This window comes from Erpetoichthys calabaricus, chromosome 15 (assembly GCF_900747795.2).
Source record: "Erpetoichthys calabaricus chromosome 15, fErpCal1.3, whole genome shotgun sequence".
Classification (NCBI taxonomy): Eukaryota; Metazoa; Chordata; class Cladistia; order Polypteriformes; family Polypteridae; genus Erpetoichthys; species Erpetoichthys calabaricus.
The window spans coordinates 79,182,458-79,207,957 of NC_041408.2; the positions used below are offsets into that span (position 1 = coordinate 79,182,458).

At 35.4% G+C, this 25,500-nt stretch overlaps 1 protein-coding gene across 3 annotated transcripts in view; it reads left to right on the plus strand.

The window, feature by feature from the left end:
• The window catches only part of LOC114665554 (phosphofurin acidic cluster sorting protein 1-like), a 177,791-nt gene that overhangs the window by 116,597 nt on the left and 35,694 nt on the right, over positions 1–25,500 (plus strand). For all 3 annotated transcript variants that reach the window (XM_051919198.1, XM_051919197.1, XM_028820130.2), the window contains 8 exons: positions 4,351–4,442; positions 5,797–5,877; positions 7,600–7,659; positions 15,779–15,930; positions 18,049–18,142; positions 21,521–21,604; positions 22,832–22,953; positions 23,310–23,442. In XM_051919198.1, the coding sequence (XP_051775158.1) occupies positions 4,351–4,442; positions 5,797–5,877; positions 7,600–7,659; positions 15,779–15,930; positions 18,049–18,142; positions 21,521–21,604; positions 22,832–22,953; positions 23,310–23,442 (818 nt within the window). The remainder of the gene's footprint in view (positions 1–4,350; positions 4,443–5,796; positions 5,878–7,599; positions 7,660–15,778; positions 15,931–18,048; positions 18,143–21,520; positions 21,605–22,831; positions 22,954–23,309; positions 23,443–25,500) is intronic.

The following is a 25,500-nucleotide window of genomic DNA, read 5'->3' on the forward strand; positions in this document are numbered from 1 at the left end:
ATAATTTTGAAATAGTGAAAGCAAAGAACAGAGTATCTGGAAAACAGAAGAAAATTAAGATCACTGTTCTGTTTTTTTAATATTCTGTGGCTCTCTCCAAAAGACCTTTCTACAAATCTACAAAAAAAGTGTAAATGACAAGAGCACCCCTAGCTGAAAGTATTGTCTGCACTGATCACAGTTCTCAGCAAGTTTTAAATCTCAGAGGTTTAATGTTTTTGTAGAAGATTGGGAATGTAGGTGTACAGTGTCGACACAGAGGAAATTCTAGGTCTCCTTTCCTATAGTATATGCGTTCTCAGCTATGTGATTCATTCCCCAAGTCGCATGATATGAAGTTTTCATCATCCAGTGGTAAAAGTGAAAGTTACAGACTTCTCTCAACCTTAGGTTTTTAAACAGTATTTTGTTGACAATTTTATATTTCAAATAAATGCTTGGTTGGTTTCTAATTTCTTAAAGAAATTAAATTCATACTTGTTTTTAAAAAATCTTAGGCCACCAAAGAAAATTATTTTTGAAGTCAATTTTCTAGGCTGAAATGTATTTCCTCATGAAAGCACTACGTAGCGAAGTACAAATAAACATTGACATTATAAAAGCTAAGAAGAATGTCATCTTTTTAAAGCAAGTCAATATTTTGTGTGTCCTCCCTGAGAATGCAAAACTGAAGCAGTTAGCTTTGGTATCCTACTGAATAAAGGTCCATCAATTTTGATTTTCTAAAGTAGTTTTATGGTGTAGTTTTTTGAGGTTTTTACAAAAATGCCTTAATTTGTTTAACTTTCACAGCTTTTCTACTTTCCCCTGTTCAAGTAATCTCGTATTGGTTCAATTATGTTTAAGTCACGCCTTCTGAGTTTTTCAGTCTAATACTATTAGTGTTCCTTCCACAAATGTCTGCACAGAGTATTTCTTTAGTATGTTGTTAGCATTGTGTTTGAGTTTATCTTGCTCATTGATTTTGTTTATTGCCAAAAAGTAATTTCTCTGAAGGTACTGCATGAGGAATCAAAATCTATTTGTATGTCTCAGCAGTTTCATTCCATCAATTTTGATCATATCCTTTACTTTGGCAGAAATGCACACTCAGACCATGACAAAGGTACCACCATGCTTTATAGAAGACTACAGAAAGGCACCTATGTACTTCTTTCTAAATCTTCTTCTGACATGCTGGCATCTTTGAAAACCAAAAGTCATAGATTAGGACTCACTGTGTCACAAGACTTTCTGCCACTGGTTGCTTCATGTTTCTTACCTACTTTAGTTTCTGCTGCTTGTTGTACAGTAGATAGACAGATAGAATGAACACACTTTATTTGTCCATGGGGGAAATTTGTTTTTTTCACAGAAGCTCTTTAAATAAGTACATAACTACAGTAAGTAGATAAGTAAGTAAATAAACAAACACACACACTGGAATGACTACAAAGCAAGAAAATTCTAAAGAAGGAAAACTTCTGAATTGGCTGATATAGTCCCAAGTGAGGCATTACGCAGACGTATTGCTGTTGGAATAAAGAAGCCCCAGTAGCATTTGTTACCACACTAATGCTGAATAATTTGTTAGCTGAAAGTTTTCAGTGTTAGTGTGTCAGAGTGAGGATGTGCAGCATTGTTTATTGTTCCACAAAAACAGTTTCTTTGCTGCAACACACCCTACAAGACGTCTTTACCCATTGCTAAGCACCATATTTAATATCTTTTCCTTAAAGTGTGGTCTTTAGCTGCTCTTTGTCAGATACAGATAGCTGTAGTTTTTGCCTTCAGCTTGCTTAGCTTTCTTGAAAACCTGGTTTGATCTGCTATTGCTCACTGGCTATGTTTTGTTGATAAAAAATGCTGATTTTATGTCTGTCAAAGTGTATTAGCCTATCTATCTCCAGGCCTGTTGCAGCACCCCAGTTACTGTCCAGTATACCCACTTATTTTTTTTTTAAATTTTGTTCTAATACAGTACACATGGTTCAACTTAGGAGTGAGCGATATACCAGTTGATCTGATATGCAGGATGAAATTCCTCTTGCATCAAGGATTTAAAAAAATCACAGTTTTACTGGTATTCTAAACATTACTGAAAAATCTCATAAAAACATCTAGACATACATGTGCAAAACAAAACATCCATTTCTGTGTATGCAGAAGGAAACTGAAAATATGATAAAGGGCAGCATGAGTGAGCTGGGAAGAAAAGCTAAACTTTTTATTAGTTTAAGACAGGTGAATATTTACAATCAAATCCATTTGAGTTGCAGATTGTAAACAAGTATTTCCTGTGGGTAAGGGATGTGCCTGTGTGCATGATTAATCATTAGTATATTTGTTATTGGTTAAAATATACATTTCAACCTAAAAGTATGTACACATGCTTGGAATTGCTGGAGAGACTTCAGGAGAAGTTTGGAAACCAAACCACAAGATATCAGTACATTCTTGGAAAATGCAGGGCATTGCAGTTACATTTTATTGTATTAATATCTATTTTTTCTAAAGTTTTATAAATCATGTAAACTCTGTTTGCCCAGAATATTAACTTTAAAAATAACACTTGTACAGTACTATGTGGAGTGTAAGAATATGGGTGCAATATTAAGTATGATCACTTGACCAGCTAACAAGATCTTGTTTAACACACTGTACTTTTGAAAACTATTCAACTTTAATCTGAATGTGTCTAAAACATAGTTTAATTAAGTTATTATCTCTTTTTCTGAAACTTCATTCCAGAATTTCAGTTGCAGAATTGGAAAAATGTTCCAGTATGTCATTGTTCACTTGTGTTTATGATTGAGTAGTCACATAACAAAAGTTTACTAAAAAAAAAAAAAAAAAGACGAGTTGTGTGCTTCCATAGAGCATTTTATAAGCTACTCTTGTCTGAAAGAAATTGCTCTAAAACGTAAGCTGTTTCCCAAAAATAAGTAATTTGAACATAAAGCTTTTGAAGGGAAAAAACTCAAAGTAACGGTGACACAAAATATAATAATATTGGATACAGCACACAAAACCCAGCATGCTCTACTCACTTACCTCCTTTACATAACTGGCAGCACTACCCCCATGCCAGGTTGAGTCCTTGGTACTATTTTAACATACAGTCCGTTAGCCACTTAGTCTTTCTGAATAAGGGGCAGACTTGTACCTCTGTTTGCAGGTACTTTTAGGGCAACCCTCTGGAACTACTTCCTGTGCCCTTCCTTCCAGGGCTGCCTGTGGCTCCCTCAGATCTCTGTTAATTCTTTAATCCAATTTATTAAAAGGCCAAGTCCTCTGTTCCACTCTGGCCTCAGCTCCTTACTTTCAATCACAGGACATCTCCTGTGATTTCCATCTTAGGGTATAGGGAAATATTTCCTTCACTTTTCCTGCAATCCTTCTAATAATGTTGTACCCTCTGAACCACTTCTAGGGCATTTAAAGAATTTGGAAGGTGAGGATTTATCTAATGTATATCAATCCATATTGTATTGCATGTGGATTCCATCCATCCATCCATTTTCCAACCCGCTGAATCCGAACACAGGGTCACGGGGGTCTGCTGGAGCCAATCCCAGCCAACACAGGGCACAAGGCAGGAACCAATCCTGGGCAGGGTGCCAACCCACCGCAGGACACACACAAACACACCCACACACCAAGCACACACTAGGGCCAATTTAGAATCGCCAATCCACCTAACCTGCATGTCTTTGGACTGTGGGAGGAAACCCACGCAGACACGGGGAGAACATGCAAACTCCACACAGGGAGGACCCGGGAAGCGAACCCAGGTCCCCAGGTCTCCCAACTGCGAGGCAGCAGCGCTACCCACTGCGCCACCGTGCCGCCCGCATGTGGATTCTCCTTATAATATAGCTTCTTTTAATGAAGGGTGACCCGTGTGATTACTCACATGGGTCCTGCTGTTAGTTCTTTTGAATTCCTATTTCTTGCTCTTTTTCCCTAAGCGTGGAGTTTCCAAGATAGCTCTCAGTCACAGTGATTTATGCTAGAATTCAGTAGCCTGGTATTTAATTACCCAGCCCAATATTCTGTAGTTTTCATGAGCACCTTAGATTTGTGTTCTAAATTCAGTTCATCTGAAATAAAAATCATAAATTGTTTTATTGCAATCTTACAGACCTTTGTTAAGTTACAGCATATGTGGCCCATATTCATCTTTTGTATGAAAAATCAATAGACAGGTCATTAATAAAATTATTATTTTTGTCATTTTTGTCATTAATTCAGCAGTGGCATTGTCTTGTTTTTTGGTTTTTTTTTCCTAATTCTGATTGAGAAGTTGATTGACTCAAAGTGTATGTGTGTGTATATATATATATATATATATATCTGTTTGACTTTAAGATCGATCACCAGATATTGATAATTACTCTGAGGATGAAGATGACAGCTTTTCCTCTGAACAGGAAGCCAGTGATGATGCTGTGCAAGGCCAGGTAAGACTGTTTTGAATGATTCTGAGATGTTCATCCTTACAGATTTGTTTAGTTTTTGTACATTAACTTTTGTTTATACATGCAGCACATATATATATTTATATCTTTATACACTGAAGAATTAAAAGTTTCTTTCATAATACTTTTTATCTGTGCACATTTAATAGAAAAATAAAACTCCTGACCAGTAAGCAACAGGTACTGTCCCAGTTTTCTCAGTTCATTTTCAGGAAGTTTGGGGTCTCAAGTGGTATTGTTGTTAAACAATATTTTTGCATTCAGCAGTGTTCCAGACAGTACAGGTTATTTTTTTCTACATGCGTAATATCAAAAAAAGCATTTACTGTTATCTTTTTGTGTATTATATTGAAAAATGATTGAATGTGATTAACCTTTACTTGAATAATCTACTTGGTCTTATCATGGGACTTGAATTCTTAAGTTTGAAAGCTCAAGTCCTACTTCTGTCTCATTTTGTAACCTTAGGGAGTTGTCTTGTCCTACTCATCCTCACATTGTTCTATAGATAATCTTGTATGTGATATTGTACATGTCATATAAGAGACATTTTCTCACTACAGGAACGCTGTTTTCAGAAACCAATAAGTGTATTGTGTAGGCCCTGGGCCTCTTGTGGTCCCTGACCACGTTCATGTGTCATGTTTAGCACAACAAGAACTGTCCCTTTTATGTAAAATATGCAGTGTATGGCGCAGTGCATCTGGGAAGCAGTTCTGAAGAGTGATGCAGTTTGAAGTGCAGTACAATCGGGAGTTCACGGGGGCCCCCATACCTTATTGCGTCAGAGTGTTTGCGACTTCACAGAGGAGGTTATTTCTTGGATGCGGTGCATAGTGTGGTGTACCAGGGAGGTAGCTATGCAGGGAAATGGTGGTGCAAAGTGCAGCACTCCATCTTCAGTGATAACTCTCCATTGTTCAAATTGCTAACAAATTTGTAATGTGGCACCAGTGCTTGTGGTCAACCAATCAGCAGAGTACTTTGCCTGAGCCCCAACCACAATAGTTCCTGGTTGAGCAGAAAGTACATACCCTGGAGTAGGATCTAACAAAAGTATCAGGAAGTACCCACCAAGAACTACAAATGGAACAAGTTCATGTGGTGCTAATGCTACAAAAGTTCTGGAGTTTCTAAAACGTCCCTGGTTCCTGAAAAAGGTTCCTGTGGTGAGAAAGTGCCAAATTCTCATTGTGTTCAGCCTGAAATCTAAAGTAGTAAAGAAAGGTGGCTTGATTATCTCTTTAGCAATTTCAATAAAACAGTCAGAATAGAAAGTTTTTGAGGGTCAGTATTTTTTAACTTGTTTGGCATAGTAACATTCTATATATTTTAGGATATGTATGATGAAGATGATGAAGTCAGAAAACCAAAGAAATCTCGAAGAAAAATGGTCAGAACCACATCTATAACACGAGTGAGATTTTCGCTAACTTCTTGTCATTTAATATGCTGTATATACCAAGAATTAATTATTTTTTTTGTTAGCTACAACGGTTTAACCCAGAAGTATTTAATTTGTTGGCCTAAAGCCTCCCTTTCAGTATTATGTAATTGTTATTCCTCCTATGGTTATTACCTTGGGATGGCAGGAGCATGGCTCATGAGTGGATCAATGATCCTTAGAACTATGGTGTGTTGTCTGTAGGTGAAAGATTATTCACAGCAAATTAGTCTATAAGGAGGAATCAGCCAAAGAACAATTAATTAATGATTATCAGGATAGTCTCACATAAATCAGTGAAAACCTTGTCTGAAACAAGGATACCAGAACCCTGTCCTGGCCCAGAAGTCAAGTTCAATGGTGAACGTGTTTGGGAGGAACAGTTTTATTGATCTTAACCCATGTGATGAATTGTGATTCGATTTTTGTGGTAGTATTGATTTTTACATAATGAGCACTATTTTTATATACAAGGAAGTTCTACTGTAATGTGTACCTGCTATCAAAGGCCCTTAGGCCAAAGATGAATGAACAACCTTGTAGTTTGATCTGCTCTTTAGCAGTATGTTTGGACACACTCGACTAAAGGCACAGGCTGAGCTATATAATGATCACAGCTTGATGGTAAGCTGGCTCAGAGGGATTCCCATTGGTCAGACTTGGAAAGCCTAAAGGTGTAGTGAGGTACTTCCTGGGAATGACTATCAGCTTCCTATATTGGTTCCCACCACCAAAGAGCTTGTCTTTTTATCAGCAGTACAGTGAGTCATAAGGAGTTGTGGCCAATATGTTGCTGGTACCCAGTATGGCAGCACCCACTATTGTACTCCAGCATATGCTCACAAAAAATGCTGGATTAGATATCAGGTTAGGGGGAGAAAGAAAAGCAAGCATCCAATCCAATTCTGTAACAAATCTAACCTCAAAACAAGCAAACATGCTTGTAGCCTCTCTAAGTGTGACAATACTATGAAAAATAAGTAAAGTAGGTTGCATGGTAACAGAATCAAAATGTACTGTTTCTCATTTTCAATCAAGTTATTTTACTTTTAACAAGTGATGGTGAGAGCGGAGAATTTGGTAGTCACATATGTGGGTGGGTTTGTGCTGTTACACATTACATTTTCAATAAAAAAAAGTTACAGTCAAAGTGTATGTTGAATTTTTGTAAGTGATCTTATTCATCATTTATCAGTGTACCTGCTAAATATTGAGACCCTGTCATTAACAAATCATTGTGAAGACACAGGCAAAAGTAAATATCTTATATCCATACAATGTATTCTAAGTCTTTCAGTCATAAAAGATTGTGATGGGGGAGGTTTTTTCCCTTAATTGCCAAGCTAATTATTGAAGTAATTAAATATGTTAACTTTAATACACAGAGTTGTTTTACTGAAGTTAAGCAGGTTATACAAATGGTGGGCATTGAGTGAGATGAAAAGTCACAAATGCATAAGACTAGGTTAGGTTAACGTGCAATTTTTAGAATTCTTCATGATATGAAGTAAAAAGTTTTAAAGTGAAAGGTTATGAGTCATGGTAAAGACCTTGAAGGTTTGCTTTGCTTTGTATGGCTGTTTGTTATTGTTGTTTCACATTATTTGTGAAAGAAATCTTGTGACTATAACTTTCAAAAATATTAGTGGCAATAATGTTGTGGTATTCTTACTTTTTCTTTTTTAATTCATGCAGCAACCTAACTTCAAGCAGAAGTTTGTAGCATTACTAAAAAGGTTCAAAGTTACAGATGAGGTGAGTAGCATATATGTTTTGATGTTAATTTGGAAAGATATATACCCAGGGATGTTGATTTTACAAGTTGTTAGAAACAGTGGGGGTTTGGGGCTTGGGGGTCAGGCATTATGTCATCTACTTCAATTGTAATCATTTCTTATAGTTGAAGAGCTTGTTTGTGAAAGTTTTGTTTTTTTTTGTTACATTTTTGAATAATTAACAATTGCAGATTGGCCCCATATAAGTGTAGAGTTGTGTTAAAAGTTAGGTTAGTGCCACTAAGCAAAGCAATTATATTAACATAGACATTAAGACATGTCTTTTAAGGCTTTGAAAGGGGAGCAAAGTCGAAGCTTGGATGATAAGAAGTTGCAAGATAGGAGCATTATAATAGGACAGCAGAGTGACCATTTGCTGTGTACATGGCTCCTTGCAACCCACAACAGCAGACATTTAATTTGATGGAGTCCTAGGCTCTTAATAAATGTTGGGGCTTCAGGTTCACAAGGAGACTTGGAACTGCTAGGGTGAGCTCTGGGAGGATGCATTTGAAAGTTTACCATCTTATTTCTGACCCCAGAAGTGATTTGTGACATATCCAGAAGTAACTTCTGGCTAGACTTAAAGGCCTTTCCAGCCAGAGTGCCTTTGAACTTGGTGTCAGGAGAAGTGCCGAGTAAGGGAGAAAGAGACACAAGATGGAGTGGTGAGATAGAATACAATAAAGTGTCCATGGTGGCTAAGTTTGTGAGGCATTCTGAAAGATAGGAGCAATAATACTTAGTAAGAGCCTGTAGGGCTGTTAGGTTATTGATTTGGCCCTTTGCTGTGTTGTGTTGAATGTTCCCTTAATTAACTTTTCTTGTATGTATTAAATAAATCACCTATTTTTTCATGTGTTTTTGTCTCCTTTAAGTTATTTAGGGTTCAGGGATGTCTCAAGAGCTCACTCCCACTTTCCTGCCACATAGTATACCTTAGAAATAACAAAGTCAGTCAGTTATCCAACCCGCCATATCCTAACACAGGGTCACGGGGGTCTGCTGGAGCCAATTCCAGCCAACACAGGGCGCAAGGCAGGAACAAATCCCGGGCAGGGCGCAAGCCCACCGCAGAATAACAAAGTGATTGTAGAATTTATATCACGATGAACATATGTTTATACTGTACGTCAACAAATTCAAAATATTGTGTGTACTGCCTGTGTAACTATTCGGATTTTGATGAATGTTCAAATTTTTCATAAGCTTGTATATTTTAACTTTATTTTATGTATCTTTCTTATAGTAAGTTGTTGGTTGCCTTGTTCTATGGTTTGCCCATTACAGAACAGTTTTCAGTTTTTTTAGTGATAAAAAAAAAAAACAACTTAGGATAATTTATAAAATTAAGGTTGTAAACACTTCTTAAGTGATATTGATACAAGGTTCAGGTAAATCACCAGCTCATAAATTTTATGTATTTATTTAGAGTCAACACATAGTTTGGTAGCCATGTTCTGAAAGGTGATGGATAAAAATATTACTTTCTTTTTTTTTTGGTTGTAGTTAAAGATTTTTTCATGTCTGTCATGAAATCTTGAGCCTAGCACATAGGTGTGAAAGGCAAATATTCTTTGCACCCTATTGATTCACTCGCTGTAAACAGTGGTTAGTTATTATTAAAAGCAGTGTATTACTGTAACATATTATTGAGTAAGTTTGAGTATCCAGAATTCCAAAATTCAAAACTTTTTAAGCTCTGGCATGATATCACAAGTGGCAAATTTCACATCCAGGTCTCTGAAAATATGCTTAAGCCAACAAATGGATATGAATAGCATATCTTAAGATTCAAAATGGATTTAATCTTTCAGAGTGGAATAGGGAATTGTTACATGCACGAGTTGTCATTTAGCTGGTTTGGCTGCATTTCCCCACTTGTTCAAAAGTGTCTCCAAGATATCTCATTATGTATATGCAAATATTACAAAATCCCAAAATACTTGTGCTCCCAGGTATTTCGGATTAGGGATGCTCAACATGTATCATTTAATGGTGTGTTGTTTGTTTCACTTATAAGCCTATTGTTGCCCTTTGTTGAGCTGTTTTGTTTGAGACATGTTTGGTTGTTGTTGCAGGTCTTTAAGCGCTGGTTTATACTTCACACTCGGAACATGTACGCGCACTTATCATGGCTGCCACACATTCTCAGCATTCATTTGATGCCTCCTCTGAGCACCAGCAAAAAGTTGGGGGTGCAGTGTGATCAAGTTGGAACGTGACATCAGAGTCTCCTTTTACTATCAACATGTGACAGAAAGCTGCTTTGCAGATCCTACAGGATTGAAGTGTGTACTTTGATATTTGATGAAAGGTCCGATGTGATTAAGCAAAATGCCAACATACAAATGCACTTGTGGTGCTTTTATATTCAAGCGTCACATATTCCCCAACGTAATGACACAATACATTTTAAAGGTCTCACATACTATCTTCTTTTTTTTGCACCTTTCTTGCAGCATCAGAATGTACAGCAGCGCATTTGAGCAACAGAGAAAAAAAATTAGGGACACAGTGAAAAGGTCTATTTTTTGATTAAAGTGGAAATTTCGACTTTCAGCTCAAAATGTCCACTTTAATCTCATAGTTTATTTTATCATTAAAGTAGACCGTCGTAAACGTTATCCTAAAACTGACCCAATTGTTAACGTGCTTGTGGGGCTTCCTCCTGAACTGACAGCAGAGGCAAGTAGCAATCACCACACAGAACTCATTAAATTTATGATAATCCAGCTCTCTGCACATGACATCCTTAGATTTAAACTTGATATCACTTTCATGATGAAATGTATTACAGTATGTTTATTACATTTTACAGATAAATCGTTAACTTTATTAACAATATTCATTATTTAAAGGATTACACATGTGGGGGCAGCACGGTGGAGGAGCAGTAGCTCTGCTGCCTCGCAGGGAATCACTTCCCTGGTGTTCCGTGCCTTGAGTTTGCATGTTTTCCTACTGGGTTTTCACAGTGTGCTCTGGTTTCCTTTGAAAGACATGTAGGTTAGGGATTTTGGTGATGCTAAAATGACGTTAGTGTATGTATGCACTTGTATTCACCTTGTGATGAGCTGATGCCCCATCCAGGAATTGTTTCTTCCTCGTGCCCACTGCTTGCTGGAATGAGCGCATCCCTGGATTGACGGATGTAATCATTAAGCACCCATCCTTTTCAGAGGTATTGTGGCAAGGTGTCCTCAGAATTTAATGGATGTTTCAGGCAATTCCCAACACAATGAAGCCGAATGTTTTCTCACCGTAATGATATCTCACACTGCCACCTAGTGGAATCTTCCAGATTGACATAAAGTACACGTGTAAGTATAAACAGTACAACGCTTGCGTAGCAGTATTGTCCCAGATGCATGCGTTGTGTGAAGTATAAACCCAGCCTAAGTTGACTCACTCGCATATAAATTATAAATCTAAACTTTGTGTTAGTGTGTACTCACACTAGGCATATTTGTTCCATACCGTACCCAAGCGTGATTGTACCCCCTTTCCCCACTGGCCTGCAGTCACGCTACATTTAACATTCTTTTGTCATGACCATGCGGCTTTGTGTATTTTGTGGTTGTTTTGGGGTTGTGTAGGGCACGATAACAATCTACCCTTTTACAGATTTATTGAGTGTGCAGCACAGAATTTTGCTGTTAATCGTGCTGCACATACGACAAGATTTTTACAGTGACAAATGATGTTAAGGTAAGAGTTTGCAGCTTTTCTTGCCACATACAATTCACATTCATTTGTAAGATGAGAATAAAAACCTGTTTTTAACTCAAAGGGTATTGAATGAAATGCAAATTGCACTTTCTGACTTGTTGCATCATTGACGACATGGTTGTTTTCCGTGCTCGGGCACATTTAGCAATCACACTGTTCACAAATGCAACTGAACCGTACTTGGGCCCAGCTCTTCCAAGCAGGCCAGGGCACAGTAGGTCTGGCCCAGCACACTAGTCAAAAACCATTTTGAATATTCTGACTTGTGTCTGATGTTTTCGCCTAGTGTGTCTTAAAATTGATTTGGATTTATTTAAAATGGCTGATCAAAATTTTCTTTTATATTTTTTATTAGTCGGGTAACCTCTACAATTGGCACTTTGCCAGTTTAACAGTAACCTTCCCAGTTGCTATAATTTTCCACAGCTTCTGAAAGAGTTTAGCTCTGTAGCTTTTGAATGAAGACAGATACTAATAAAATAAAGCCAGAAGTAAATCTAAAAACGTAATTGAAATTTCAAATACTAATTTGCAAATTCTTGGTGAGCTGACAGTGCTATTTCTTAAATAGTCTGTTAAATTATAAGATAACAAATGGAAAGATTTAGCTTACAGGTTGTGCACTGGTCTCACTGAAAGGAAAAAAAGAAAACCTGGTTGTTACAAGTGTCCCAAGTTATGTGAAAGAAATGATTGAGATCCCTTTTATATCTGGGAAAATATCCAAATAGTTAAGAACAGAGGAGAAGGATAATAGATTTTTGCATTTATGCTAAATTACAGAATAATTACCAAACTAATAATCAAAAATGTCATATTATGAAATGGAACAATCAGACCTGATTTGGGATTTCCTTACCCCTTAATTTATAATTCCATGTTGAACCTTTTATTGATTCTCGAGTTTCTTAAAATTGTGCGTATTTTAAACGTTATTTAAAAAAAAAAAAACAAGAACTAAATGCTGCTTGTGTACAAATGATCCATTAATGTGAACAATTGCATATCTTCACATCTTTCATTAGATACTGAACCTTTTTGTATAGAAAATATCTCGGTTACATTTATCTGTTACTGGGTTCAAAAGGTAATTCTCAATTACCCTTGAAATTAAAAGCACTACTTTTTACTAGTACTATTACTAAGTACTACTACTTGATTAAGATATAAGAAAGAATGTGAGATGCGGGGATTCTTCCAGCTTTTAAAATATTTGCCGTATTTTTATAATTAAACACAACAAAAGTATCAGCTGTGAATTAACTGCCACTGCCTTCCCAATGCACATAAAATACTTATACTAAAAAAAGCGCAAGTCTTTTAACGTTAAAGATTACGCTGTTGAGTTATCTGCAGTACCTTTGCCCAAATGACATTTATATGTATATCATTCTTCATTTTATAAATGAAAGTTATAGGAGAAGTTTGTTTATATATTAAACAAATTTACTGTTAATGAGTTTGTCTGCAACTAACAGCTCATTTCTGACCTTTTGACTTTATTTTGTTAATATTGCTGGAGTGTTGTACTTAGTCATTTGTAGATTTTTCATTATGAAATGACTGCTATATTTGGCACTGCTTAACCTCCCCCTGAGGAGAATCCTGCTGTCCTAAATGTTATTAAAAATAACATTTAACAGCTTAAATGTCAGCATATTTAATGTCAAATGTTATTGATTAGATCATATTACCTTTGTCTCCTGCCCTGATACAATAATATAACCTTTCAAATTCATGTTACACATACCAATCTTAAGGAGAAAATCTGTAGTCAGATAATAAATTAATCTTTCCATCAATTTGACACTCTCTGCGTAAACAATTACTTTTGTTAAATTTTACATACAGTATTGATTTTTTTTTTAATTTGTCATATAGTATGTCCATAATAATTCTTCTTCCTCAAGACTTAGATGTTTAAAAGCATGTATTTGTATTTCAGATTTGGATTATATTTCAGGGTGACACTATGGTGCCACAGCTGGCTCCTGACACGTACCTCTCCCAATGCAATAATGTGCTGTTAGGATTCCGCCATCACCAGATTGAGCCCACATGGATTTCTGTTTATTTTAAATGTCTTTCAATGGACTGAACTCCCCTCAATGGCTGGTTTCTTGCCTTGTACCTGTTATTACCTGAATAGATTTTATTTAATCTTTAACTTGTTCTGAAGAAACTGGATAGATGCATAACATGTATGGGTATATTATTCCCTTTGTTGTTTATTTTTGACTAAAGTATTTTCTACAGTTGGAAAATAATATTACAAACACATTTCCTGCTGTTACATTCCATTTTAGGGTTTGTACTTGATTACGCTTTTAAATAATTTCAAAGTAAAGCATCGACAGCATTCAAATCATTTACATAGTATATGGGTCTTTTTTGGTGGCATAATAAAATAATGAATATATTCTCTGTGTCTAATCTGGTAAAGGTCTCTTATAATGAGGCTTCAGCTATGATTCATAGCTTTGGGTTGCTAGGATTCCAGCTTGATTGCTGCCAGCTCTGCAACCTGGCGTTAATCTTTTTTGATATGAAATCCTGGAAAATTTGTTGAGACTTTTTGCGTACAGTATTTCAAATTAAATACACCCTTTGAGGTTGCCTTTATGCTGATTTATTTATAACTGAATACCTAATAAAGTATCTATGTATCTATCTATCTATCTATCTATCTATCTATCTATCTATCTATCTATCTATCATACTGTATAATACATCTAAAAATATGGTCATTCAGTTTACATTGTTCTTTTTTGTAATATGCACATCATTGTGTATGAATTTATGTATTCTAAGTAATCATTATACAAAGTGAATTTTTGTAATACACTGTACTGTATATGCAATGTCTGACCTGTGTGAACTTTGATTTATAATGGATTTTTTTATTCTTTGATGTGCAGGTAAAGTTGCTATCATAAAAAATGTTTCTATGAGATTAGTGTTTTTATTTGTTATGAAAAAGCTTGGATTTAAAAAGAAGAGTGTTAAGGTTATTAGGTAGCAAAAAGCATGAAAGAGCTTATTATCATATATTTTTGTATTTTTTATTTTTTTAATAATTCAGGAAAATCCTAAGAATATCTTTTTATTTATATATATATATGTATATATATGTGTGTGTGTGTGTGTATATATATATATATATATATTATATATATATATATATATATATATATATATATATATATATTTTGTAACAGATTGAGGCACTGTCGTCCTCTTGAACCCTCTGACTTGACTCCAGACATCAGGTAAAAGTCCAATAATTATATTTATTCGGACAATACAGTGAACAAAGCACCTACACTCCACAATTCTCATATAATTAATAAACAATACCCCAATCAATAAACAATAACCAATCCTCCACTCCCAGACGCTTAGCCACCCTGCCTCCCAACTCAGCTCACTGTCTGGGATTTCCCATGGTCCTTTTATAGTCCATGACCCGGAAGTGTTTGTCCCTCAGTCCATGTGACTTTCTATCACTTCCGGGTCAGGCAAAAACTTCTTTTTCTTCAGCCCGGAAGTATATCATTTCTTCCATTTCCATGAGTTGGAAATACTTCCGGGCTATATGGAAAATATAAATCTCTGGGCCTCCCTGCAGCGACTCCTGGCGGCCCCGATATTATCCAGCAGGGCTGTGTATTAAAACTCCATAGTCCATGATGTCCAATAATATCAGCAAATTTCTTCATACACAGAATACAATTTGGTAATTATTAGCTAAGCTAGCCAAGAACAGTGATTGATAGTCCAGGGTAGTTCTCGAGTTTGTATAATAGAATGCAGTGGTCACTTATGGAAAAAGTTGTGTTGAAGTCTTAAACCATAATGAACGGTAAGGGAATGTGCCCAGTGAATGTTTTGATTTGATCTGATAATAATAATTTATAATAAAATCATTGTGAATAATTTTAGAAGTAATTTTACACAAGTTTTTTAGTTGACAGATTATCTAGTATTCTAATAAAAACACCACGATTGTTTCTAGTTTCATCTTTCAAAGCTGCTTACAGCGCCCTTTCCAAACCGTAAAAGCTAGGGTCTATATGGTGAATCTTGTGCTAATTTCCACTTTAAATGTGATTTATGTACATATTACAGTGACATTTTTTATTTGCAAACCTTCCACTTACTTATGACAGTAGTATGGTACTAATAATAGACAATAAATACAACTTCATAGTTTCAAAGCAACATTTGATAATATTTGCAAGAAATACTCATGTTGTTTTCAGTTCAAGTGGTTGGAGAAAATTCTATATATAATATAATATTTATGCCACCTTCTGTAGTGCTGCTGCTTTGTAGTCCTGAACTTAAGAGATGTAATTTTGGTACAGGTTCTAGATTCTGACCCAGTTGATCAGACCCGTGAGGTTGAAGAGGACTTGGACTTGCTGTATGACAGTCTAGAAGTTTATAATCCCAGCGACAGTGGTCCAGAAATGGAAGACAATGAAAGTGTTGTAAGCACGCCAAAACCCAAACTCAAGTAAGAGATAAAAAGAAAGAAATGTATTTTTTGTTACTGAGTACTTAAATATTATATTCTTCTTTAATAAGCGCAAACCTTTCAAAAAGTTATTCCATTTTGAATATTTAAATTGTAGTTTATTGTGTATATGTATAGGAAATTCCTTAGTTTGTTAGTAATTTAATATTTAAAAAGAAAGCTTTGGTGGAATTCAAATCTGGAGAATTCCTAAACATTGCCTTATGTGTTTGTTAGCTCTGTTTTCACTTTATTCTATTTCCTTACCCTTTTTTGTAGATCTCAGTATACATTTTTGATGTGATAATTTTGTTCACTTTAAAAAAGTGAATGTAGTTTTCACAGATTTGCAATTTAACCCTTTTATGCTTTTAGAAGAATTACTGACTGATTGATGTATTTCTAAATGTAATATACCTTTTTCTTGAAAGCACTACATTGTGTACTGATTCATGTAATAATAAACTTGTTTATTTTAAAAGGTAGTGAACCGTTAAACCATGCTATGCAATCTTGCAAGCCTAGAGTCTTTGCTTTTCTGAAGATTATCTATTAGTAGAATATTTGTTGTATGTTATTGTCATAATCTAGTGTTCCTTAGCACAGTAGTCCCAGAAAAATAATCAAAATGCTCACTAGAGGGGGGAAACTGTGAAGCTCCAGGTAGTAACAAAAAGGGCAAACGTGGAGTCTTTATGAATAAAATAGTTATAATAAAAATCTATGCTCTGAAATAAGAAGCTCCAATGAGCACAAACAACACAGAATGTAATGCCTTCAAAATAGGAAATTCCAATAGCAAGAACAGCCCCAATATGAAATCCAGCAAGGAGGAGGTTAGGAGCACGCGCTGCTACAGCACATTGCCGCACCCACTACATGACAAACCAACTCAGGACCCCAGGTTAGGACCCGAGTGCAGCCATGCAACGGGTGACACCTCAGCACCACACTAGTTCAGATGGAATAGAACCAGTGTGAGGATTTTAATGGGGGCTGGAGTGCCAATTCTGCAAACAACCCCCAGGTTTTTCCCTGTAGGTTAGAGGGCCCACCTGCAGGGCTGGGTGCAGATTAACGTCATACCCAGGACGAAGTAATTGCAGGAAGGGTAAAAAAACAGCGTTAATGCCACAAATCCAGGAAATCATGAAAAAAACAAAATAATCAATAGAGCTCACCAAAACAATCAAGCGTATACAATGGACCAAAAGGGACTGTAGGTTTTCCTTTATAAGGCTGAAGACAGTCTTTTGACAGTGGTGATTAGGGGGACCATCAACAAAACAAAAGGAAAATTGCAGATTTATTGACATATAGAAACTAAATAATTAACAATGTTAACATGAAATGAACAAAATAGACATTTAATAAAATTAGAATTTGAACCCTGGCTGTTATAAGTAGTTTTGAACCTGGAAATATATTTTTTCTTTCTTTCTCAGCTTTTCAGTTATTTAATCGTGTTTTTCCACCTTTATAGTGGCTTGCATATACTTTTACATTTTAACCGGTTTCCCCCACTGAAGAGCAGGTAGGTCAGGAGTCGTGCTTAGTTCCAGACTAATAAGAGATGATCCATCAAACAGGTACCATACTCACTTTAATGTAATCTAATCATCCAGGGATCACACTGTACAAAATCACTTAACACACTACATTTTTACTGTGATTCACATTTATTTTCCTGGAGTAATCCTTTCATAAGCATTTATTATCTTTAAATGTAATTCTTTATGTCCCTACAGGTTTAATTCACTCCTGTATTATTTTATATACACAGAAGTGTACAATATATGCTCTATATTACAAAGTTTAAGATTTTTATATTTGGAATTTTTATATTTAGATGCTTTTTTCTTATTTTCGAATGGACAAACTAGCTTTTCAGTGCTCTGCTTGTGAAAAGCCACTTCACTTAAGCAGGTTTTAAATTGTGATGGTCAAGGGATCAAAGTTCATTCCAATTTTTTTATTTTTCAGAGTTTGATTTTATTTCAAACAGTGAGCTTTCATTGAGATGGCTTAAATATGTTTTGGAAAATTAAAAAACTGGCACAGATGATTGGGAAAATTTTTCATTCTATGGTCATATTGTATTATTATCACTTTTTTCAGGCCTTTTTTTGAAGGAATGTCACATTCAAGTTCACAGACAGAGATTGGAAGTTTACACAGCCAAAAGAGTCAAAGTAGAGATCACACAAGTCCTGTGAGTATTTGGCCTTTTATACAATTAGAAATATGCATTTTTAAATATTGCTTTAATACAATTAAAACTTTACTGTTTCATATGTAAGCAAAATAATGTTTTAGAAGTACACAGTTTCCATTTTTTTTTGTGTGTGTAGGCGCATGTTCTAAGATTTTTATTTTGCAGTGTTCAGAGTGCCTCAAGCATGGCTAGAACCTTTAATACAGTGTTTTCTTAAAGAGTCCAGTGCTATTCTACATTCAAAATTGTTTTGGAATTGTGATCTTCAATGAGTGATTTTGCTTGAAGTTTGCGCTTATTTGTAAATGTTTTCCTGTAATTTTAATAAAGTATTACAGGCATTATTTACAAAAGTGTCATTAAAGTAACAATAAAAAAGATTCCTTCCTTCAAGGCAATTTCAAAGATTATATGCGTAACATATTCTTATAGCCAAATCAAGTCATGTGGCTTTGTTTCCTTCCTTTTGTCCTTCTACTTTCACTCCTCCAGGTGAGCTTTGTCCACTTCCACCCAACTCCAGCTCAATTCCTTTTATCTTGGAGCTGGGAATACTTACAGTGCAAGGGCACAGCCTGATGGAAGTACTTCCGGGTCACTCAGATACCCCACAAAGTAGGGATAATCCCCTTCAATCCCCCTAGCAACCCACACTGAAACCCAACAGGGCTGTGTCACAGGACTACAGCTTTCAGCTTGCCCTGCCGGCATCTGCATGGGGATCCTAATCCAAGGGTGCTGCCTCCTAGCATATGGGGGAGAGGATATTTAATAGTGTTCATCTATCCAAATACTTCCCTTTTAATGGCCTCTTGGGCCGGGTAAGGATTCTTGTACAACCCTGGCTGGGATGCCAGTCCATGTGCGCACAACCCACATCTTGAAACACTTCGAAAAATTATAAAAGAACTTCAGCCAATACTAAACAATGACCAAACACTGAAAAATGTATTTCCTGAACCTCCCCTCCTGGCATACAGACAACCACCAAACCTTCAACAATTAATTGTCCGAGGCTCCCTAAGTGAACCAACAGAAAATGGCACATCTCCATGCCTACAGAAAAGATGCAAAACATGTGCCCACATCTATGATACAGACCGTATAGTTATACCACACTGCCGACTCGAACATCACATCAAGGGATCATTTTCCTGCAGATCATCTAATGTAGTCTACCTAATTTTCTGCAGGAAAATGTCCTGACACTGCACTCTATGTGGGAGAAACTGGACAAACACTCCGCCAGAGAATGAACTTACACAGGTTCCACATTAAACATGGCAACACAGATGTTCCTGTGGCGGCCCACTTCAACAGCCATGGACACTGTGAGAAGGACTTTAAGGTCACAGTGCTTATGGGCAATTTCAAAACACAGCAAGAGAGAAAAGAATGGGAAGTTAAACTCATGCTAAAATTTAATACTTTACAACATGGATTGAATAAAGACAAGAGTTTTATGGCCAGATATGAGGATTGTTTACATCTCTCAGAATGACAGACAACCTGTCTACAGACCCACATTGTTTTGAAAAACTCATTACAAACTTCAAAAGACCTTGTTGGACAGTTATCTTATCCAGAGATCTTGACAATACATTGTTCTTTTCTCTCTTGCTAAATTAACCCTAGCCTGAATGAATCTATTAATTTTTTACATACAAAATCTCTCATTTAAAGATTTACCTATGTTGTTTCTTGTCCTAGAGTGTGTATATAAACATAGGAAACTTCAGTTTCTGTATTACATCTTGCCTGAAGAAGGGGCCTGAGTTGCCTCGAAAGCTTGCATATTGTAATCTTTCTAGTTAGCCAATAAAAGGTGTCATTTTGCTTGGCTTTTCTCTACATTCATAATGGCTAACACGGTACAACACCCTAGTACTACATTAAAAAATAAATAAATAATAGGTAAGTAAATAGATAGATAGTAATAGTTTCAGTTTATATCACCTCAGTATAAGAATAGTAGTTAAGGGGATTATATAGTGTATTTCTAGAGCAGATATGTAAAAACTATATAAATTTTATTTTCAGACTAAAAGACAAACTGCAAAATTCTTAACTTAACATGTACCTTTACAAATATTCTGGTCAGCAATTCGAAAAAGTCCAAGTGGAACCCCTCACCCAATCTTCAGTGCACCACAATACAGACAAACAGCATAAATTCCAACACAGTATTATGAAACTGTAACAATTAAACCATCTTTAATGACAGCACATTTCATTCATCAAGTCAATCAATTATTAAAATGCAATATGAGCCATTTTTAATCCTAACATATGATTTGAAATGGTGAAATCAATGGTGCTTCTCCTCTGCCTCATAGAGTCCTTTTACTTATCCTTATCCTTATACATTTAAGGAGGCCTGCATCTTGAAATTGCATTGTTGAGTATAGGCACTAATAAGTGGTAAAAATTAAGGATGGAATAATCAATCCAAGGCTGTGGAGTCGGTAGATAAACCCTTCGACTCCGACTCCTTAGTTTCCGGTACTTCTGACTCCAACTTCCCGACTCCGACTCTTCTGTATTTAATATGCTAATGTATTTTCCATGCTGATTGAAGGAAGGCAACATACACGTCATTTAACCACAGAACTACTGGCTAGAAAGCTGACTCTCTACCGTATCGGCCAGTTTAAACAAAAGACCAGAACCCCTGAACACATATCAGGCAATAGCACACACCTCCACCTCCATCATTACACTTGTTTACTTCAGATTAACTTGTTAAACACATTATATCTGAAATAAAATGAAAACATTTTTTGTAATGTACCATAATCCAGATTACAATATGTGAATGTCAGGTTACTGTATAATAGCTCAGCTGAACTTCACACTAGTAGTAACACAACTATGCACTGGGCTTTATTCTTACATCAGAGAAGTACTTAATTATGACTGTTGTTTGTGAAATGGGACATTTGAACTCACTGTATTTTTTTTTTCATTACAATTTAAATTTATTAGGAGTCAGAGTCGGTACATTTTTGCCGACTCCAGGTACCCAAAATTATCTCTGACTCTGACTCCACAGCCCTGAATCTATCATATACTTTATTTGTCAGAAGTGGATTTTAAAATTGGAATTTTTATGGTAAATGGAAACCAGTGTAGTAATTTAAACATCCATACTTCTTAGTTTTGCTATGATCCTTGCAGAGGTGCTTTGTATTCACCGTATAGTAGTAAGCAAAGAGAACAGAGCATTACTTTTGTTGATTTTGCTTGATACAAATGAACCAACTAGCTTTTTAGTGCCCTGTTTGTGAAGGAATCACTTTAGTTATGCAATTTTTAGAAAGTACGGAAATGTAAAGGACAAGGGATAAAAGTTCATTGCAATGTTTTCTTTTACAGAGTGTTGAATTCCCCACCACTGAAAAGAGTAAATCTTCTGCAACAAAATATGTAGATGAGGTTATCTCTGAATCCACTGCATTTGTGAGTCCAGTTTTAATATATCTTTCAATGTTAATGGATCCTGTTCTACATGTTGTTTTATTATTTAGAACAATGAATTCAGTGACTTCAGCTGTTAAAATATAATTCAGATTAAATTCAAATTGGATCAAAAATAATATTAAATAAAATTGATCATTTTGTTCCTCTACACTACACTACATGCAGTTTAAACACTACAGCATCACATACTAATTTCTATTATTCTGTGTTACATTTAGCATATTTTCATTCAGATTCCTCAGATTCATGGTCAGATTTACTGGAGTAAAAAATGACTGTGCAGGATGGTTTATATCTTCAATAAGATATAGGTTAGGCAGTGTGATATAGTGGTTAAGGCTTTGGACTTTTTGAGGTTGTGGGTTCAAATCCTGCTACTGACACTATGTGGTCATGAGTAAGTCACCACAACCTGCCTGTGCTTCAATTGGAAAACCAAAAGAAATGTAACCAATTGTACCATAAATGATGTAAGTCGCCTTGGATAAAGGTGTCAGCAAAATAAGTAAATGTAATAATACAGTTTGCCTTTCTAAAGCACCATCTGTCATATATATTCTGAACGGAGAGAAACTGAGTGCCAGCAGAATTGAGGTAGTTACTCAAGTAAAGTAATCTGTTACGAATTATTACTTACTTCTGTCAAATTATAATAGGATTGCCTTACTTATTACTTCCTGGAAAATGTAATCACATTACTAGTTACTTTTACATTACTGTCTAAACCCATGCAAGTATGCACCATTTGGAAAGTGCAAAGATGACACTTAAATGTCCTTTTAGTATTCTTAATAAGTAGGACATAAGAGTAACAACACATGTAAATTCAGCAATGAAACAAGTAAACTCCATACCTTACATTAGCACTGTGCCATTTTTCAAAATTAGGAACTAGCCAACAAAGGCCTTTAGAGAGCATAGATGGAGACATTTGGGCTTACTTCACATGTCTAAGAAAGGCATTAGTGAGCTTTCCTGACTGTAGCCACAACTTACCACAGTGGTAATTGTTGTCCTTTTAAAGCAGTTTGAGGCCACATTTTCTGTTTTAGTGTTATACTAATGAAAAATGATTTGTAACTGTGATTTCCATTATTCTTTATATTTTTAGTTTTTTGTTTTGATTGTGCAGATTTATTTTATAAGTATGATCCATATTCAGTATGAAACAATGATTATATTTGTTTGCATATTTCAAAATCTAAGGAGGCAGAGGATGAGGAGCAAGGTGTAGGAGATTCTAGTACATGGGATATAAACACAGATAAATTGGCTTCTTCTGGCGGAAAACTCAGCAAAGCAGAATCCCAAACTATTATGTCACCTAGGTATGTTGTAGAAAGTTATTTATGTTTGTTAATGCATTTTTATGGATGAATCTGTCATGTGCCATAGGCCATGGCGTCTTCCATGTTATGTTTCTTTAAACCTTTATTTTCAGAAAAGCTCTACGCAAGGCATTTTTTATTTCTAAATCTCATTAAATATAGATGTGTAAAATTTATGCAATATATTACATTTGATTGTGATATTTTAATATCTCCACAAATGCATTTTTAAAAGTAGGCAAAAATTAAACTTGATTTATTTTTGGTCTTTTGAATTCTTCACATTAGTAAGATATCTTGACATTTTGAGAGGCATGCTAAAAAAATATAAAATCAAGGCTGCTTTTCATTTTCAGCAAAACAGAATGTAAGCAGCATAGGCGCCCTCGAAGCACTTCAATGAAAGACCGACAGAACTCAAAAGCACAAAGTGACCGAACAAACAGCATTGACAGTGAAAGTTCACCGGATTCCAGGCTTAGTGCACAGGTAAGCAGATCAGTAGCAGCAGACAAAGAAAATTAATTTTAATTAAAGTTTTTGGAACAATTTCTATTCATGTGCTTTATATTATAACTAAATTACATTTTTAAAGAATGTAAATTCTGCCTTAAAAAAGAACTGAAGCAAAATATAAAGTATTCCCTCTGAAAAAAATAAATTAGTGTTAGGATTTTCTGTTAACTGCAGTAAATTGTAAATGATATTCACTACTTTTTCACCATTTCTGTTGTCAGAATTACGTTTATGCTGAGTCGCTCACTTTCATCTTGTAGTCCAAAGATTTTGATGTAACTGAGTTCTTGTTTTGTGGTTCTTCTTACTTGCAGGAGTGGTAAATGCTAAAAATGAAAATGAACCTTTTCACTTCTTGAAATAAGCAGAAATGTGTTTCTTTCCTTCTGGTGAGGGCCAGACCTGTAGGCAAAACATTAACATGCTGCTGCTTCTTTTCCTTTCTCCTTTTCCTTGAGAGCTATGCAAAATGGGGAAGGAAATAATGTGAATAAAAATAATAAAATGTTTCCTACACTAGTAGACAATAATGCAGAATGTTTTTTATTTTTGTTTGACAGCAAGAAAAGATTTCCTGTCATGGAATAACATAAGAATGCTATTGGTGGTTCTTTGATGAAGCACTTGACATAATCAAGGTCTCTAAACAGCCAACAATCTGTCTCTGTTACAGAATATTAAAATAGGAATATTTAAATTTCTGATGCAAATCTAAAACATGAAAGCAGCATGAAATTGCCCTCACTCATACCTCAAATTACTATTTGATAAGGTTCTCTCTATAGCTTTATTCATTGAATATTATGGGGCTACTTCTATAGCAATGCTTTGGTGGAATGGCATAAACTTGTTTTCAGACCCAAATAATAAAAACAACTTGTGCAATAGTTGTTCTGTCTGGTTTTACATTCTCAGAATCCATTTGAACCAGTAATGGCTATTCTGAAATGTCTAATGTGTAAAGTTACCACCCTTAGTTGCAGTGATCTTTAAGAGCAAGCTGTTAACATGCCACACTCATGATTAAAATATTTTCAATTTCAATGCTGAAATCTGTCTTATAGGACACATTTCTCTTATGAGCCCAGTACACTATACAGTAAGTAAAAATATAAAATGAAAAAGGAAATGCATCAAACATAAAAAAATGTTATGCAATATATACTATATATATATATATATATATATATATATATATATATATATATATTTATTTATTTATTTAGTGCTTATAAAAAATATTCACCCCATGGAAGTTTCCACATGTTTGTTATTATACAACATTGAAATACAAAGGTTTTAATTTGTCTTTTTGGCCATGGTCAACAGAAATTGACTATTTAATATCAAAGTGAAAACAGAGTTCTGCAAAGTGGTCTAAATTAATTACAGATAAAAAGCACAAACATGATTGTATAAGTATTCTGTTCCTTTAATATGACATGCCTTAATCATCATTGGTGCAGCCAAATGCTTTTAGAAGTCACATAATTAGTTCAGTGGAGCCTACATTTCTATAGTCATTTGCTTTCAATTGTTTGTAGTCTGAATACACCTATAGGTATCTGGAAGGTCCAACTTGTGGAGAGTTAGTATTGTGCTCCAACTGCACAATAATGGCAAAAGAACATTCCAAGCAATTCCATGAAAAGGTGATTGAACAGCACAAGTCAGGGGATGGAGACAAGAAAATGTTCAAGTCACGGAATATCCAGTTAAATCAATTGTTATGAAATAGAAAATGTATGGCACAGCTGTAAATCTGACTAGGGCAGTCCACAAAAACTGGGTGATAATGCATGAAGGAGACCAGTGAGGAAGGCCATCAAGAGACCTATGAGATCTCTGAAGGATTTTCAAGCTACAGTGGAATAGATTGGAGAGACTGCATTTAACCATTTGGCGCTTTAATGAGAGAGGGACGAACAGAAAGCCACTGTTTGAACAAAACATGTGACATCTCAGTACAGTTTGCCAGAAGGCACATGGGGAAACACTCAAGTCACCTGGAAAAAAGTTCTGTTATTTGAT